The 18412-nt window shown below is 40.4% G+C and overlaps 1 protein-coding gene across 1 annotated transcript in view; it reads right to left on the reverse strand.

The window, feature by feature from the left end:
- SLIT3 (slit guidance ligand 3) overlaps positions 1 to 18412 on the reverse strand; it is a 433718-nt gene that overhangs the window by 22829 nt on the left and 392477 nt on the right. Inside the window, 2 exon segments of the mRNA XM_008503402.2 lie at positions 4620 to 4757; positions 9510 to 9603. Coding sequence (XP_008501624.2) covers positions 4620 to 4757; positions 9510 to 9603 — 232 coding nt within the window.

Below are 18412 nucleotides of genomic sequence, written 5' to 3' on the forward strand. Positions count from 1 at the left end.
TGGAAGCTGGTCGGTTTTGAGGCTGTGCTGTGGGGATTGCTGCGGCCAGGGCTGTGGGCTCAGGCTCCTCAGGCACCATCTCTGTCACACAGCGTTTGCTAGCATGGTGACAGAGGGCTTTCCAGGACAAACCCATTCATGCAGTGAATAACTCATCAGCCTAATCCTGGAACAGTGAAATCCCACTTGTCCCAGTAAGAATTTCCTGCCATTCAGGGAGGGCTTTGTTGAATAATAGCACTCTTACAAACACAAGGCAAAAAAATGCCCAAACCCTCACTCCTCTTCCATACAGCAGGTGAGCCTTTGAAACTCAGCCTATTTCTAGGCAACTTTCCTGGATACAATTAGAACAGAAACCAAATCCATTACCCTACAGTAAACAGCACCTATACAGGACATGCAGGAACAGCAAAGAAAACAGCTGAAACACATTCCATACTGATCTTGCTTAGCCACAGAGACTAGAGCCTACAGCCACTGCACCAGAATGAAATTGAGATGATTGTTTTCCTTTATTACATTTTCTTACGTGAAATTTTGCACACAGAACCACAGTTCTATCTTTAGCACTGTGAAGAATGAGAGCCCAAACCTCTCCCTGCATTGGTTCTCCATACACCACTCTTCTGGACTGTCTCTGATAAACGTGAAAGAGAGAGAAATACACAGTACTCACTTCTCCAAAGGGCAGGGGGCTATAGTTAGAAGGTATACCTTACCCTGCCCCCACTGTCAAGGTCACACTTGGTACTGTAAGTGGGGACATTGACAGGCAGCTAATAACCTTCAGCAAAGGTGTTGGGAGGGGGAATCAACCCCATCAGCCAAGTAGTAAATACCCTCTACCAGAAAACCGTAACAGGGACAAGCCAATACATTAATTTAAACAAACATATCTTCAGAAGTGTAATCTGGCATGCAATACAGTCAGCTATCAATAAACTCCATTTACTTTGCTCCATGGAGAATTTGGAGGAGACGTATATGGTAAGCACAGTGGTCAGCAGTAGAAATGGGAGCACGGCAGTACAGTGGAGGGGAACAGCTCTATATGGAAAACGGTCACCTTTGCTCAGCCTGATACGTTTCTTAAAGTAAATTTGTTCTTGGGACCATTTCATTGTGTATACACTCAGCTATGAATTAGTTATAGACCAAAAGGCTTTTTTTTTTTTTTCCTGAGCAAGACCCTTTGCTGCTGCTTCTTGGTGGAGCTGTCCAGGCCACCCCCATTCCTGGAGGGTGAGTGCAGCACAGCACCACTCAGTAAGAGATGAGTTGGATCCCTCTTGCCAAGAAAATGAGGGAACATTTAAAAAAACATCAACAAATGTATGGCAAAATAGATAGACAGAAAGCAATTCTTGCCATTTTAAGGTAGTTATTGTAGTAGCTGCCCAGCAGTCAGACCCAGCCCAAGTTGATGAGCTAAGGACACATCAGTGCCATGTCCTCATTGCTGGCCAGGCACTCAAGTAGACTGGCTGGCTGGACCATTTTCCTGTTCAAAGCCTGGCTTCATTAAGTGTGTGATCTCCCTCTCCAGTGCAGGGCTTTGTGGCTGGCTGACAAATATGTCAGGAGAGCCAGCAATGGGATCAAACTAGGGTCAATCCCACAGATGACTGTCACCCCTGGCCTGATATCAGGTGCAGTTTGTTTTCCAGAGGTGACTAGCAGAAAGAAGCATTGCTAACCCATGCCATTAACTTCGTTCTACCTGATGACAATCGTTTCGCCTGTGAGCAACAACTAACCAGAAAGCAGAAAGTCAGCGTATATAATTCTAATTTCATGGAAGTTAAAAATAATAATAATAAATCCATGCAATCCACAATAGCATCCACTAGCAGAAAGCAAATGTTGCAAGAAGCCAGTGTGTCTGTGCTCAGTGATGCTCTGAAAGACTCCCTGTACCCCCATTATGGATCCTGCACAACTCTTCCTTGCTGTGAAAGCCCTTCAGTGGGTGACTTTACAAATGCAGCTCTCCTGCTACTGGCATCTAGAAATTACACTAGCAACAGTATGTGTCAATGCCCTTTTTATTTTAAAATATTTTTAGAAATACATTTTTAGAAATAATTAATACTATTTATTTCCCCTGTGGTGGAATATGGAGCACAGCCTGACTTGCCTAGCTTGGCCAAGTCCATGCCTTCCTGCTACAATCTCATTTGTTTAAAAAATCACTGCTGAGTGTTTTGCAGCAAACTTTCTCAGTGGGGAACTCTAAAACATCTACACAACAGAGGAACACTGCTTTCTATCAAACTCAGCAGCCTTAATGTATGCTTTGCCATGAGAAAGAGCAACATTTATCAGGAGAGCACTACTGTGAGGCTGATTGCTGGAGAGAAAGGTTGATAAGTTAGGTTCCATCCAGTGGGGTTCACCGAGCATCAAAAGTGTTTTCATCTACAGGGAGTAAACAAATGTTATTTTGGGAAGAAAACCCTGGAAAATTTTCAGGAAGAAGGTGTATTATGTAATTGCAAAAAGTTGCTGAGTGATAAGGAAAGGTGCATGGAGCACAAATACATGTGACATTAGGAAACGCTAAGATGGGAAAACAGGTGTGTGCATGTGGGAACTAAAGCTGTTTGGGGCTGTCACCAGAGGTCTGTCATGGTGCATATGAGGCTCTACATTGTTAAGAATTACCAGGGTACCATTTGTTCAGCCATGAGAGGATAGAAGTTTTAACATCATTAGTGTGACTCCAAGTGGCTTTGACATACAGCATGGCAACAACCATAACATTTTTATAGGTCTGTGCATTTATTACAACAGCCTAAGATACAGATAACTGGGAAGTAACTCTGCAAACTCACTGCTGTGAAAGGATTTGCCAAAAAACTTGATTAATCAGTACCAAGTTACCTTTGTCAGACCAGTCCTTGTGTGGTCTTTTCATCAACACTTGCAGCCTTCAAATACTTGCAAAGCTATCTCCTTGCCTCTCAGCCCAGCACCTGAGGGACACTATGAACACTTGAGTTTATAACCCTGAACATCAAATAGCTGAACTCTGTCAATCACCTTCTTTGCAACTGCAATTTTAAGAGGGGAAAAAACATGAGAACCCCCTTCACAGCTGCAGGCCTTTAAGCTGCAAAATGTTGGAGTCATGAAAAGAATAATGAACAGATCATACTTAACTAGCAGGATTTTGATCCTGAAATCAAAGAGGATCAGGAACTGTTCTCCATGGAGAACACAAGGAACTTCAGCTTGCTCTCTGCCTTGGCAGAGGGACCCTGTTAGTGACCACTGTGAAACTGGCCCAAACTGCCAGTAGAGCTGCTCAGTACACAGGAAGGGATCCAGACCAGTTTCCCACCTAACACAGCTGCTCTACTCAAGTGTGTAAAACCACAAAACACCTCTGCCAAACACTTTGACATTGCTTTCCTGTCAAAAAACCCTGACATTCATCACACCCTAATACTGACAAGTCTGAAAAATCAAGAGACTGCAGCAAAAATGTCCCAGTCAGTACCATCTGATGACAGGCTCCAATCACTCTTGAATCCAGATAAGGCTGTGCAATCTCATTTCTCATGAGATAATACTAATTTCTCAATTAGATAATACTGAGTATTTACAATACCTCTGTGAGACAGCCACTTGTTATCCTTACCAGCCATCAATTTGCAAGATCCCTAAGGCCATCAAAGGGATAGAATCAGAGAATGAAACATGGAGAAAAGGGTTTTAATTTGAAATTCAGAGGGTATCTGATATCCTCTAAACAACAAATCTGATTCTGTGAAATCACAGACTGACATCATGTTATATCAATGCCTATTCAGGGAAGCCTTACTGCTTTGCAATAAAAATGTGTGTTGAGAGGGGAAAAAAATCACAAAACCTGCAAGGATGAAAGAAAGAAGAATGATAACAGTTGCAGATACAAAGCAGAGAAAATGATTTATAAGCACTTGTGCAATTTCTGCTTTGTCAAGACTGATCTTTTCAGGTAGTCCTTCTTTGTCTCATGTCTGTATTTCAAACACAGAAAAGACTTAATTGGATGGAAGCCAGTATCCAGCCTCAGGCAATGATTAGTGAATCCATTTGGAGTAGCACACTTATCTTTGACAGGCAGTGAGACTTCCAGAAGTCAGATACATTGGCAGCTGTCAGAATCAGACTGGAAATGTACAGCCCAAATTATCTTGAGCTCATCCGCCAACAGGCACAGAGATACTGGCACAGTATTTTCAGGCTTCTGTTTTCCTGCAGCCAGGTGGGAGGGTTCATATATGTAATTTTATTCTCCTTTGATCACTCTCATGCACACAGGGTTTATCTCCATCTAATCTGTGTGAGTGCATTACCTAGTGTTTTACCAGAAAAGGCTGGACAGGCAAGCACAGCACTTCACAAAATGCAAATTGATGATTTCAAAGCAATAATGGTCAATCCTCTGAATTCAGTTAACTCTTAAGACCTATATAAGGTACAAGATTGGAGCTGTCCATTCATATAAGTATGACAGATCAATACCCTATCTAGAGGCTCACTAGCTCTGAGGATGAAGGCAATTAAAGAGAAGTGCCCCAACACTAAGTAATGAAGACAGTCCAGAGGAGGAGGTAACTCTCACGTACCTGAAGCCCTGAGGGCAGATGCAGGTGTAGCCATTGACTGCATCTATGCAGACAGCTCCATGGTGACATTTATGGCCCACACAGTCATCATCATCTATTTCACAGTGTTTGCCACTGTAACCTGGCAAGCATTCACATCTGAAACACAAGAAGATCACTGTTATTAGCTCATTTCAACATTCCCAACAATAGCACACACAGGCTGCCTAGCACTAACCTGACTGGAGATGGAAAGGTGTTAGCAAATATTCCTGGAAGCATCAAGCATGATTTCTGCCATCAGAAGCACTCAGGTCCCTGCTGTCTGCCTGCAGTTGAGCATCTTCAATCTGCTCAAAATTAAGCTGAGCAAAGCAATACCACAGTACTGCTTTTCCTCAGCCAAGTCTGTGGAGAAGGGTGATCATATAGTGGCCTCACACTTACACTAAAGATGACAACATCTTCCCTGACTACACAGACTCAAATGGCAATATTGAGTAAGGGCAGTTGCTCTGATGTCTCAGACTACCATTTTGCCAATGTCTGCACACAGTTGAGTGTCTGAGGTTGGCCCTGTGTAGCTACACAGAGCACAGAAAGGTTCCACCTTCCAAATGGAAGCAATCTGCAAGCAACCCATAAAACTCAGCAAATTTAAAGAAAAAGTCCACCAGTTTTGAGACCACGACTTGTCTGTCAGTCATTTGTGAGGCTGTTAACATTTCACCTTTAGAAGTTGCTTTTGAAGCCTGTCCTTCCTAGTGATCACACTCAGGTGAAGTGTGTACCTGCTGCTATAGGGTAACACCATTTGTAGGAGCAACACGAGATGCACCCAAACCTGAAGACATTGGCTTATTATTTTATTTTAAGCTATTTTCAAGTTTACTGTACAAAGGCTCAGCATTTCTATGATAAGCCTTGCAAGAGTTTGTAGCCTGACAATAGAAAATGCATTCCAAAGCCTCTGACTTTGAACAGATCTTTTGGGATTGCTGAACAGCCTCTTTTTGAATCTATAGGGTAGACAATGTTTAGTCATGAACGCACTTTAGTCCATAAAACATGTGTTACACCTCCCAGCTGGATGTTACTGCACATCTGGAAAACAAACTGCACATCTTTTAAACCATCACAAGGAAAGAGATACAGTTAAGTTCAGCAATAAAAAAAAGAGGCATCAGCTCTTGCTGAAGCCCCTTGTTTGGATCCAGTGTGCTTGCCACCAAGAGAAGAGGAGATATTGCACAAAGTCAAGGGAGGCAGCATCAGGACAGAAATCACTGCTCCATCTATTCTGCTTGCCTCCTCAACCTCCTACCTGCCAGCAGCCTGATGGGGTAAGTTCAGGAGGAGGCTCCTTGTGTAAAACCTCTTCAGAGGCATTGGACACAAGGGAGTCGATAATGAAATACACTTCCACTTTCCAGGTGGCAGTCAGCATGCTGAATCTGGTTCCAAAATGACAGAATGTTTTGGATCTTGGCCTCTTGCCAGCTCATCAGTACAATATTGGGTCCTGTGTTTGCTTCTGACCAGTGAATGGCTGCCACAGCATCAGGACTTCAGCAAGTACTTAGCTGAAACACTGAGAACGTGTCCTTCAGTCTCCATTTCAGAACATGGCTTGTGACTAGCTAAAAGAAGAAGGAACTGAGGTAAAGCCAATTAGCCTGCAGGCTGTAGGATGGATACATTATGTAGATGCATATACTTTCTTTCTCCATCAGGAGAGGCCCCCATCATGACCCTGTGCAGCCACAGGATGATTGATGTTCCAGCTCTGCATGCCTGAATTGCTTTTTTACACCTTGGTGGCTCAGGGAACACTGCAATTAACAAAATGTGTTCCTTCCCCAGACTTTAAGAATTGGGCAACATTTTTTGGCAACACTTTAGTCACACCTGCAAGAAAAAAATGTCAATCAAAAGACTTTGTGAGGGAATTGGCAGCACTTAATCCTGTTGCTTTTTATTGATCCCTGCAGTCCTAATATAAAGTGATGTAATAATGAACGATGTGCAGTTCCTTATTCAGGGCTGCCATGCATCAATTTTCTGATGTGTATTGGCTATCTCAGTAATGACAGAACCACTACTTTTCTCTGCAGGGCTGCATTAAATCAGCATTTTAAGCTGTCAGATACTAATTCCAAGCTTTATAATAATAAAGTATATTTATACCATGCTCCAACATCAATACAGCAAATGGAAAACCACACTCCTTTCCTGAAGTTTTATTTTTAGAAGTGATTTTGTTGTGTTAAATATTCTTTTTTTGTTTTTGATTTTTGTTTTGTTATGTTTTATCAGATACAGAAAGCTACTCTTCTTTTATAGTAACAGCAATAAAGATGTGGAGGGTATAAGTGAGGAAAGCCATCTGCAATTTTAGCTTAGAAAGCAGAGAGCTCTGTGCAGCCAAGCACACACAGAAATAGTCAAGTTTGCTTCCAAGCTTGGCTTTACCTTTAGAAACTCAGAATTCCTTTTGGTTCAGTTATCTCTGAGCTCTTAGTGTCTCACATCTAGGCTGAAGCTACCAAAAATCCATGTCTGCAGTGTAGCAGGTGAGAAACTTAGCCATACCAGTCCCTCACTCAGCCTCCTCCTTGAAACCCAAGGTCTCCCCCACCAGGGAACGATGGCACATTAGCTCCATCCCTAGATCACACAGTGTCAGCAAGAGACTGAGTATCAGAAAAAGTATGATGCAGTAGAGAAGGCAAAGAAACTTGCATATTCAAATCCTGGTAAGAGTAATTTATGTGACTAGATCAGTTATCTCATTTCCCAGTGACCATATGAGAACAGTACAGTTGAATGCCTGTTTTCTGCTACAGTCTGGTAGTGATGGTGACTTTCCCAGTATCAGAGGAAGCCTCAAGACATGTCTCCTGGTATTTAAAATGCTGGCCTACCCAAGGGGACTTCCATCTGCATGCACGCAATGGCTATGCAAGCCGTGAATCATTGAATCACAGCTTCTACTGTTTTTTGGTTTTTTTTCTCCCATCTTTGTCACCTTTTCTTTCTCTGCAGAGTTGCAGACTGACTACAGCTAAAGGCAGGACAGACAGACTGGTGTCCTTTCTGCTAACAGCTGTCAGTGATGTGTCCTTCTCACATGCCCAGGGCACAAGCCTGAGCAGTGGATGGTCAGCTCAGGAACAAACCTGAATCTTGCCAACAGCATTCCCTGTACTCTTCTATGAGTCTGACTCATTCCTCTTGTGGCATTACACGGCACCATTACATGCTAAATGTATGGCACATCACAGGTCAGGAGATCAAACTCCTCATGGGATCAGCAGCAGCACAGGACTGAAGGCGTTGAGCTAGCAGCAACCAGACTTCACTGCAAAAGGTGCTGAGGTTTCTCAATATATTTCTGAATACTTTGATGCAACTGAAGTGTGAAAAAGCAGGAGGTAGACAAATCTACATTCAAGGCTGGGCAGGCTCCTTCACCTCTCAAGTTTGGCCTCTAAGGAAGCAAAATGGGACAAAAGTAGCAAAAAAATCTGATTTTTTGTGCAGCATCCTATGACTAGTGGTAAGAACACAACAAACAGTAGTAGAAAATACAAATAGTTATTTAGGCTCCCCTCAAGGCCTAATGGCCCCACTGAGAAGAATGCTTTTCTAGCAAACATGCAAGAAAAGGTGTCGTCTCTTGAATAATTTTGGGTGGCATGAAAATGCTTCCATTCAGGATCGCAACTGTCTCCATCCCTTCATACATCTAGCATCATCAGGTAACATCAGGTAATTTGAGTTACAAGCCTTTGCCTCGTAACATGATGTAGCTACTGAATTAGCTGAATGATGGATTAACTGGGAATGAAAGCTGGAAAGAACATCAGGGACTAATTATATACCAGTACACACCACCTTATCCAGTCCCTGAGCATCATTTCAGGAACCATCTTAATAATATAAGAGTTTGACTTTTCGCAAGAGTTGGAAAGATTTCTGTCTGAAGATTTTTCATCACAAAGAAAGGCTTAAGCTCTATAGACTGACTGTCTAGCACAGATTCAGCTGCCCTTGATATAGCCAGCTTCTCTAAAATTTTGGTTCATTTCCTTTTAAATATCCTGGAATGTTCTGTGTATTACTTTACACTTTACTCCGACATGATGGCTGCTTCACTGGACACAATCTGACCATAATGGCAAATTACCAGGAATACCAAAGAGTGCTACTGTCTCTTCCCTGCGGTATGCACCAAACCCCAATCTTCCTTCCCAGGATTGCACCTTGGATGTGAAACAGCTTTAGTGGAAAGTGCAGAATGAAACTCGCCAATTGTTTTCTATTGTTGCCCAGGTGTGGAAGTGTGGGGAGAGGAGCCCCACTGCAGCCAAGGCCAGCCTTTGCCAGTGCACCTGGAGACAACCAGCCATCCTGGAAGGCAACAGCCTAAGTGGGAATACAATAGAAAGCTAGTAACCTGTGGCTTTATGCTCTAGCCAAGTCTGTCTTTCCCTTCTCAGCAATTTGAGTGGGGACTGGATTTTAAACACTGAGCCTGCATGGGCTAAGGAGACCTGAGTTACATTTGTTAAGGCTCCTGTTATGCTGCCTGACATGATGGATACCCTGAGGAACACATAAAGAACCTGTAAGATATTTGACAGTAACTGCTCCAGCAGTACTCCCTTTACCATGCTCTATTCTAGAAAAAATTCTCTGCTTTTGGGGTACACTCCTGATTTACAAGTAAATCGCATAAAGCTAGGAAAGTATGTATGTTTGCATCAAACTGTAATAAAGTCTCAAGAATACATAGTCTTGCACTATTTGCAGTAATTCTGATGGTTTTTACCTCAAACTCATTGCTGGTGCAGCCCTAGTCAAGACAATCTCCCCAGCATGTGGAGACCAACATACACACATGCTTACCTGGTTCTTTTGTCATGGGGAAGACATTTGGACTCATGTTTACATGGATTTAGCTCAGGAACACAGTGGTTAATCACCTCATCACACAGTTCACCTGAGGAAAAAAAAAAAAAAAGCAATAAAGCTGTAACACAATTTACACAATCCTGAAGCAGCTTCAGCCATGATGTTCAGAGGTGGCAGATCTCCCTAAATGGAGACAGCTTGGTACTCAGCAGGAAGTGACCATATTGCTTATGAGTGCATGTGAGACTGCATCAAACTGAGCTCCTCTGACCTATAGTGACTTTACTGTTCCTATCACAGGAATTTGAAAGATTGACATAAAAAGTGCTGACATATGAACTCCACATGGAGACAGACTAAGGATCAAATGGGCAATTCCTGACCCAGAACCTCTTTTATCAAAGCAAGAAAGTGACACAAAAGTGAAGCTGCTCATTAGACTGTAACATTTTCACACTGAAACATATTTTAGATGGAATAAAAACTCTGCCAAAGAAGGTGATTGGACACCATTCTGGAAAAAGAACAACAACCCACAAATCCTCCCCACAAAATCTCTGTGACTTTCAATAATAAGAACCAGCTTTAGGACTGCATGTAATTATAAAACATTCACTATTTATAAGAAAAGTACTATCTCTATTGTGCTCACACGAGATGCTGTCTTTTCAGAAAAAGAATCCTCACATGGAAGTTCAGCTCAGCTGTTTCTAGGTATGATGTGTTACATGCCATGCACCTTCCTGGATTTGTATAAATTTTAATAATTAATAGTCCTAGAATGTTCAAAACCAGCTATTTTATTTAAATACCACCCTTCTAAATTATTAGGTCACACTTCAGTACCCCAGGATTTGAGATCCATCCAAAGACCACAGAAAACTTTGCCTTCCCAAGAAACTAACAGAAACCTACTCTGCACCTCCCAAAGCCTTGCAGAAAAAGCAAGGGTCAGGTACTTTCAACACAGAAACTCTCCAAAGGCACAGTCCCAGAGTCTCCTGTGCAGCTACATCAGAAGACCACATCTGCAGGGTTTCAAGGTTATGGATATTTTGTGTGCCTGTACAGGATACATACAATCAATCATACGAGCAACAAGCCATGTGGATAGTGTGGGAAAAAGGATAACATGGGAGGCACTGGTGGGCTGGCAATGTTTTAGCAGTATTTTCATGAATCCGCAAGCCCCACCTGTCCTGGGAGAAACTCCATTTTCAAAAATTGTTTAATTTAGTGACTATTGAGAAACTTGAAAACACAAGTGAAGTAAAGATCACAATTCAGATGGAAACTGAGAACACATTTTTAAAGATGGCTCTGGTTGTGACAGGTATGGTTTAAGTTGTTAACACCACCAGCTCACTCCTTCAGATTATTTCTCCCACATCTCCAGCCTCCCTATAGTACAAGCTATGTAATTCTTTATTTGACTCTTCATATTAGAAAGGAAATGCAATACACGTAGGCAAAAAAATTACTCAATTGTTTTGTTTGTTTCAGACATGGAACATTAATATGTCTGCCTTTGAGAGATTTAAGGGAGAAAGGATGAAAGCTCTGGAGGCATGAGATAGGGTGCTACCAATATAAACCCTTCATTCATGTGCCATACATACCCTCACAACTTCTAGTGGGCTGGGTCTGGAAATACCAAAGTAGTCTGGCAGGGCAACCTGCACTGGACAGTTTGTTGCTCATAGTATCAGACAGCCAATTCTATCTGGAGCCAAGGAATCCCAGGAAGCCACCACTATTAAATACTACCAAGTCTTTTTACAGCACTGGACAAAACTTGGTCAAATATAATTAACATATACAGTTCAGAAAGGAGGACACACCAATGAAACAATGCTGCAGATCCATGGAAACCAGGGAAGTAGATCACTCACTGGACTTGAGGGTTGCCATTGCACTTTGTTACTCCTTAAAAGGAAGTGGAAATGCTCCAGTCTTACAAATATGAACATAGCTTTCACCAGAGACATCTATGAGGTGGCATATTTGCCATTCATTTTTGAGGTGGCAGAACTGGAGAGCCCATCAACCCTCCTAAATACAAGCAAAGCAATGCCCTTGACCTTTGGGCAGACATGAACACGACCAGGTCAGAACTTGCTCCAACACCTGGACAACAGCCAGTTTGTCTTCATATTACCCATGTCTCTTGTCTCCTTCATATGAATCTTGTTTGAAAATAAACATTAAAAACCCTGCCTTGACACATTAAAATAACTCAATCTAGAGCTGGAAATATTTCTGGAGGGCTACTTCATCATTTAATAACTGAATACAGTGTGGATAGATGCTTTCAACTATCACTAAAAATCATCAATATATACTTTTGAATATTCTAGTTCTTTTTGTTTGTTTTGGGGAAAAAAGACACAACCTTTAAAATGATAAGAACATTTTCATAAAAAGGAAATCACAATTCTTCTTCAACTGTTCTTCTCAAAAGTCTTGACAAGTGCTTAGACATCCAGTAAAAATCTCCCAAATTTCAAATATTATGACTCACTGTATCATGCTGAAGCCACCACTATCAAAATGTAGGAGAATTCTAGGCTAGGTACCAAACATAGCATCCAAAAAGCATATCATTTTTCATGCAAAACTTGGAACGTTTAAGGATCCTTCCTGTTATTTTTCCCAATTACCACTCATTATGGAGCTCACTAGGGAATGCCTTGCAACTAGAGCAGCTTCATCTCAGAAGAAAATTCTTCTTGATACGTTATTTCAGGCTCACCAATGTTCACTAGATGCTGAAGAAAGCATGCCAGGGAAATAAAGCACTTTCTGAAAAGCAAAACCCAAGACACCAGTTACACAAAAACTTTCTCATATTTTAGTCTCTATGAAAATACATGGGCCAAAAAAATCTGCCCTCAGACCTTAGAGTGAAATATTCATTGAATCCTTTAGTGTCAGCATCAGAGGAAAAATGTGATCCTCTTTCTGTTTGGAGTGACACAGGGCTGCTTCTCTCTGCAGCAATTAAAGGTATACTCCAAATTTCTCAATGGATAACTATGTGACCCTAAAACCAAACTGGATGTTCATCTTAAGCCAACTTTGAGCACTATTCATTCTCTTTGGGGAAGATATTTGATCATCCTAAAACAACAGAAAACTTCAGTGCAATGGTTTCCCAAATGTAGAAAACAATCCAACTTCCCCATTTTCCCCTCTCTTAAGTATTCTCAAACTGGAGATCCAATTTGGATATGTAAGAAGCATGTTTCTGGACTTTTTCAGCACTTCTTTCTGAAGTGCTTCTATTAAAGAAAGGCTTTTTTTTTTTTTTGGCTTTTTTTTTTTTTTTGCTTTTTTTTTTTTTTTTTTAAATCAGTCAAGTATTTTTTTAACTCAAATTATGTTTCTTTGTTTCATCAAGGCACAATTACTCTCCCCTTCATCAAAGCAGAAGAGAACGGACCAACATGCAATGCACACCCCTATGAAGAACAGGTTAAGACCATGTCAGATTTACAAAAAGAAAACTCATGTAAAATTCTCAAACAACAGAGAAATTATTCTGCCCCTACAAAGCTACTTCCCTAGTCCCCTTCACCAACACATGGCTTATTTCTTTTGAAAGAAACATAACAAAAGTCTTTGGGGTTTTTTTTTTCCTCATGCACCATTTTTCTGGTCTTATTTTCTCAGCAAAATCACAAATTTCACAGGGCTTTCCACATTCATCCCAATGCTCACAACAGAGCAACAAAAACCAAGAGAGAATAAAGATGACTTCTACACACAGATCAATAACCATCTTCCTTTTTTCTGTTCTGTGCTGTAACGAGAACTATTTATTTCATGCCACATGAGACTTCTAAAACCAGGATACAAGTTACATTACTTCTCCTTAACTGGTAAAAGGGATATTGCATGCAGTAATAGTGTTTTACTTACCTGTAAGTAAAACTGCAGTTCTGAATAGACAATCTAGGTGAACAATTTGAAATCAGTGAATATGATAATTTTTCATTTGTTTCATATGTTGGTTGTTAATAGTTTTTCTCTCAGTTCAGAATAATCATGAAATAATTGATAACACAACATAGAGAATAGTCTCAGCCTTAATGTGAGAGCTTTTGTAGGGCCTGCAAGACTAAAAGCCAAAATGCTGTCAAGAATTTCACAATAGAGCTTGAGAAAAGGAAAATGCTTACAGTGAAGAAAGAATGAAGCAAGTCCTCTTAAACCATGGGGAAAACTTTTACAGTCTGCAGAGGGGGAAGATTTATATTTGAGAGGTTAAATATTATGTTGAAATTTTCTGAGCTTTGCCAGCTAAGTCAGAATTAAACTCTTCTTTTCACTGCCAATAAAAAATAACGTACTGTGTTTCACAAAAGAGATTATTTTTATATCTAATCATTTGTATGAGAAGAAATATTTTTTGTATTTCCCCCCCTTCTCTCTCTTCAGTTACTAATAAAAAGTCAGTGCCAGTTGGAAATCTGGGGAGAACACAGAAACTAGAAATGGTTGAGTGCAACAGAAATAGGATGTTCCTCCAAGAAAATAATTCAGCTAAGAATGTTGTTGATGTTCGATGAAAAAGATTTAAGGCTCATCTTAGAAAATAAAAAAAAATATTTTTACTTCCAGACTGTTTTAAATTGCAATGAAGAAAAGAGAAATCCTGTGAAAATCCTTCTGTAGCAAATGCACTTGGTTGCCATGTTAGATACCAAAACCTGGAATGTGTTGTAGCACAAATCTCTTCCTGTATTATTAATGAAGTTTGCTCTCGCTTGACAAACACTGCCCTCAATACTAAATAGGCAAAGAACTGGAACTCACTTTATGCTTTTTATTCTGTATTAATGCTTTAAAAACTCATATCTGAGTTTTCATGAGTTGGGTTTTGGCCTGTTAAGTGGGAACCTGAAGTTAAGGCTCCACAGTGAGATTCCCAAAGTGGCTTGTTTTTTAAGGAGCAATTATCTCTAATTTTGCAGTTAAGAGAAGGGATAACTGATTGAACAACGAGGTATGGGTAGAGAAATAATGATCCTTTCACTATTTATGAATCTTGAAGAAGGAAAATGGTCCAGTTCTATGCACCGCCAAAGTATGAAAAATTATTTCAATATCATAAATGGCACAACACAACTAAACCAGACAATTTCCACTGCTCTTATACAGGGAAAGTCTGCATATATCATTACTGCTAAGAACCACTGTGTCTGGAGTAGGTCCTGATTTTGCTGGACCCCCTACATTTTTGAGCTCTATTACTTCATATGGCTGTTTTCCAATTATGTGATTTGTCTGGAATCTATTAGGGATCAGTTAGGTTATTCACACAAACTAGTGCATCCAGTCATATCTGAGATGCCACACATTTTTGAGCCATCCCTTCAGGGTGGTCAGGTAGGACACTAGACACACTTAGACTCATGCATGTCTGAATGGTGGGATGGGTTGTCATCCATTCACAATGCTTTGCCTCTGCCTCACACTGTTTCCCTGCTCCAGCATGGGCTCCCTCCCATAGGATACAGTCGTTCATCAACTTCTCCCACATGGGTCCTTCCCACAGGCTGCAGTTCTTCAAAAACTGGTCCAGCATGAGTCCTTTCCATGGGATATGCTTTTTTGTGAACTTCAGAAGAAATCCTGGAGCTGAAAGCTCCAACATGACAAGACTAAAGACAGGCTGCAGCACTGCCAGTTCCTGTTTCCTTCCGTCCCACTACAATCAGACAGGAAGGTCCAATCTGTTAGCAATATGTGGACCTCACTCAATATAACAGGGCTTGGGGGTTCAGGCTCTTGAACAATGCTAAAAACTTCTAACTCTTCCAGAACTTTGCATTGATAGTTAAACAAGAGGGACATGTGGGTGCCTTTTAAAGTTTTTGCACAGAAAACATGCTTCATGTTTGCCAAGAAATAGAACCTAAGAAATGTCCATGTAAGGCAGAACTCCTTGAAATAAAGGGAACAAACACCACCAAATTTTGACCACAATTTTCTCTGCTTGTATCAAGGAAACTTATGGCTAAAGTTCCAAAGTTTTAAAATAGGCTGATAGTTAAGTACTTGTACTTACTAGGCAGTAAAGGTCCACAAGGCTAAACCAAACTATCTAAAACCTTCCTGTTCTTATAGCAAACACATAGTTAAAAAACTTGCAAGGGGAAAAAAAGAGCCTATAGTGCAATGAGCCACCTCAGCATCATTCAACTGTCACTGGTGCCCATCTTGGGACTGCTGCAAATCAGCCTTACAATGGTTAATGATGGGAAATGGGCTGTAAGGCTCCAGCAAAGAGTGTCAGCCACAAGTCATCACACAAATCTTTTTTTCCAGAATATTTTGGCTTGACTGAGTGCTTGGTTTTGGTCATGCAGTATTACCACAATTAGATACACCAGAAAAAGGGATCATAATCGCTTACAGTGAATAGCATTCTGTCTAAAAGTAGAGTAACGGCAAACATTTCAGATACCATCTACCACACGACACCACAGGGTTCCCTAAGTTTTTGTTTGTTTTTTTTGTTTTTATGTGTATGTCTTTGTGTTTTTGTTTGTTTGTTTTGGGGTTTTTTTTTGTTTGTTTGTTTTGATTTGATTTTTTTTTTTTCTGGGGGGCGGGGGGGTGGTGAAACTATTTTTTCTATGACAAAACCTGCTTGTAGCTTTTTCCCAGGGAAACAAACTATTTTAAAACACTTGCTTCCCCTTCTCCCCACAATGGGATGTCATGTATTTTAGAAAAAGATCTATTTTCAGCATTAGAAGCCACTAATTTTTTCTGTGTTTTAGAACAAATAAGTGTGGCTATCTGCTGAGAATTGTTATTCATTAGGGGTCTGGCCAGGTTGAAAACCAGCCCACAAACAGCCCAATCTTCAAAACTGGCTGGACTTTGGGTACACAGTTATCCTGGAGGAAGTACTTGTTTATAATTTATCTTCAGGATCAGACTAGTCAGATGGGGAGCAGAAAAATAAAACATCAGCTGACAATAAAAGCCATCAGGACTCTTCTACACAGCATGAGTTTTCATTTGGTTATGTAAATAGGGTCAACAAACTTTGCAAATATGGACTTGAAGAAAGATGAGGAAACCTGGTTGTGCAGCGAAGAGTTTTTAAGCCTTTGGTGTGGGGTTTTTTTTTGTTTGATTTCTTCAAATGTAAGGGAAATGGGTCTGGAGTGTGGGAAATTCCTTCCCTCAACAGTCACTTAATAAACTGGCCATTTTTCATCTACTTCAGGGAAAAGACTGTTAAAGAATTTTAAAGGAAAACACTGCAAAAAGTCATTAACTGGAGAAAGATCTTTGGCCCTTCATATTCCAACCAATGAAAGCAAACTTTATATATCTTTATTTGGGATATTATTTTTTCTAAAAAGGCTAAAATGAGTAAAACTAGGCAGAAGATAAAGTAGGGAAAAAGGAAGTACTGAAAAACCTAAACTTTGAATACTGTAACTCTATCAATAGGCAACATTTCCAACACATGAATGTTTTATTTGTGTTTAATTTAGGAACATAAGGCTTACTAGTGTGATTCAACTAAATCAAGGGGGATCCTAAATATTTCTTACAGAACAACACACATACACACTCTTGGATCTTTCTCCTTCCTGTATTTAGACTATTATTTTGCATTACAACATACACCTATTTCATGCATGCAATGTTTAGTGTAATATCATTGCAGTCTCACCAGTATTATGTCATCCTACTGCCATGGTAGCATCATGTATTGCTTCAGTATAAAAAGGTTTATTTAAAGAGAATATAAAATGGATGTCACAGGAGACCTCCAATGTCAAATTCCAATGTCTTGTGTTGGGATTCAACTCTCAGAGGACCCTCAAAACCATGGCTCAGATTTGCTTGGCTTGTATGTGACTTTTCTTTGGATGCTGGCTTCAATTCTTCCAGCCATTTTAAGCTGCTCTCTGCCTTTTTATTCTGAGAGAGCCAGGTGTATCACTGAGGGATATTTCAGCATAGCCATCTGCACTGCAGCAAGCCCTTCCAGGTAACTGATTAAGTTTGATGAAATATCCTCCTCTGAAATAAGAGGCAAAGCAGGTTAAGGGAATTCTTTTGTCACAGCTCACTAAATCTTTCCTATTTTTATGCAACACGAACTATTATAACCCTTTAGTTTTTGAATTTAAGCCATGCCTCCATTTTTGCAAACCTTTCCAGTTCACATTCATATTATATTTTCCAGAAGGATGTCCTGCTCTTCTTCAAAAATTCAGTCTGTTTCAGCTCCAGCCAAAGCTGTTGCCTGCCCTGTGATAGAAGTGCTTATCATGTGATAGATCCAGACTGCCACTTGAGGCAAAATCCCAGTCAAATTCTTTCCCACCTTTTTTGTTTGGAAAATCAAAAATCTGCAATATGCCTATGAAAAGGAGAGCACATCTGCATACATCCTGGATTCAGTTCCTTACTAGATTTGTCTTTTCTGGGCTGGGAAAAAATATTTTCTCTTGTAAATGTAAAGACTCTGCTTGCTTGGAGAGAGTTATGTTTGAAACCACCCAAGAATAGCTCACATAAATAGTGCACAATTGAGCACAATGAGCTCAACATCATATAAGCAAAACTCTTCACTCTGCTAAACTGAAGTTTTTGAGTTTTTGGCAGAAAGAACAGTTTAGACCTCCAGTAAATGTACATTCAAGTCAAAAGGCTTTTCCCAGCTAAAGATTTACATGGGCTCCCTTTCTATCAGCCACAAAAGTATTTTAAGAGTTTGGAAATTCTACAAGCTTTACTCCTGCCTTACTCAGCCACTCAAACTTGATCCTCATTAAGTCCCCTGACATGTAATATATTCCAGTGTACAAGAAGCCCTTCATTACTTCTCTATGTTTAGAAGGCAATAAACCCATTTCAAA

The sequence above is a fragment of the Calypte anna genome, chromosome 13, assembly GCF_003957555.1.
Source record: "Calypte anna isolate BGI_N300 chromosome 13, bCalAnn1_v1.p, whole genome shotgun sequence".
Taxonomy (NCBI): domain Eukaryota; kingdom Metazoa; phylum Chordata; class Aves; order Apodiformes; family Trochilidae; genus Calypte; species Calypte anna.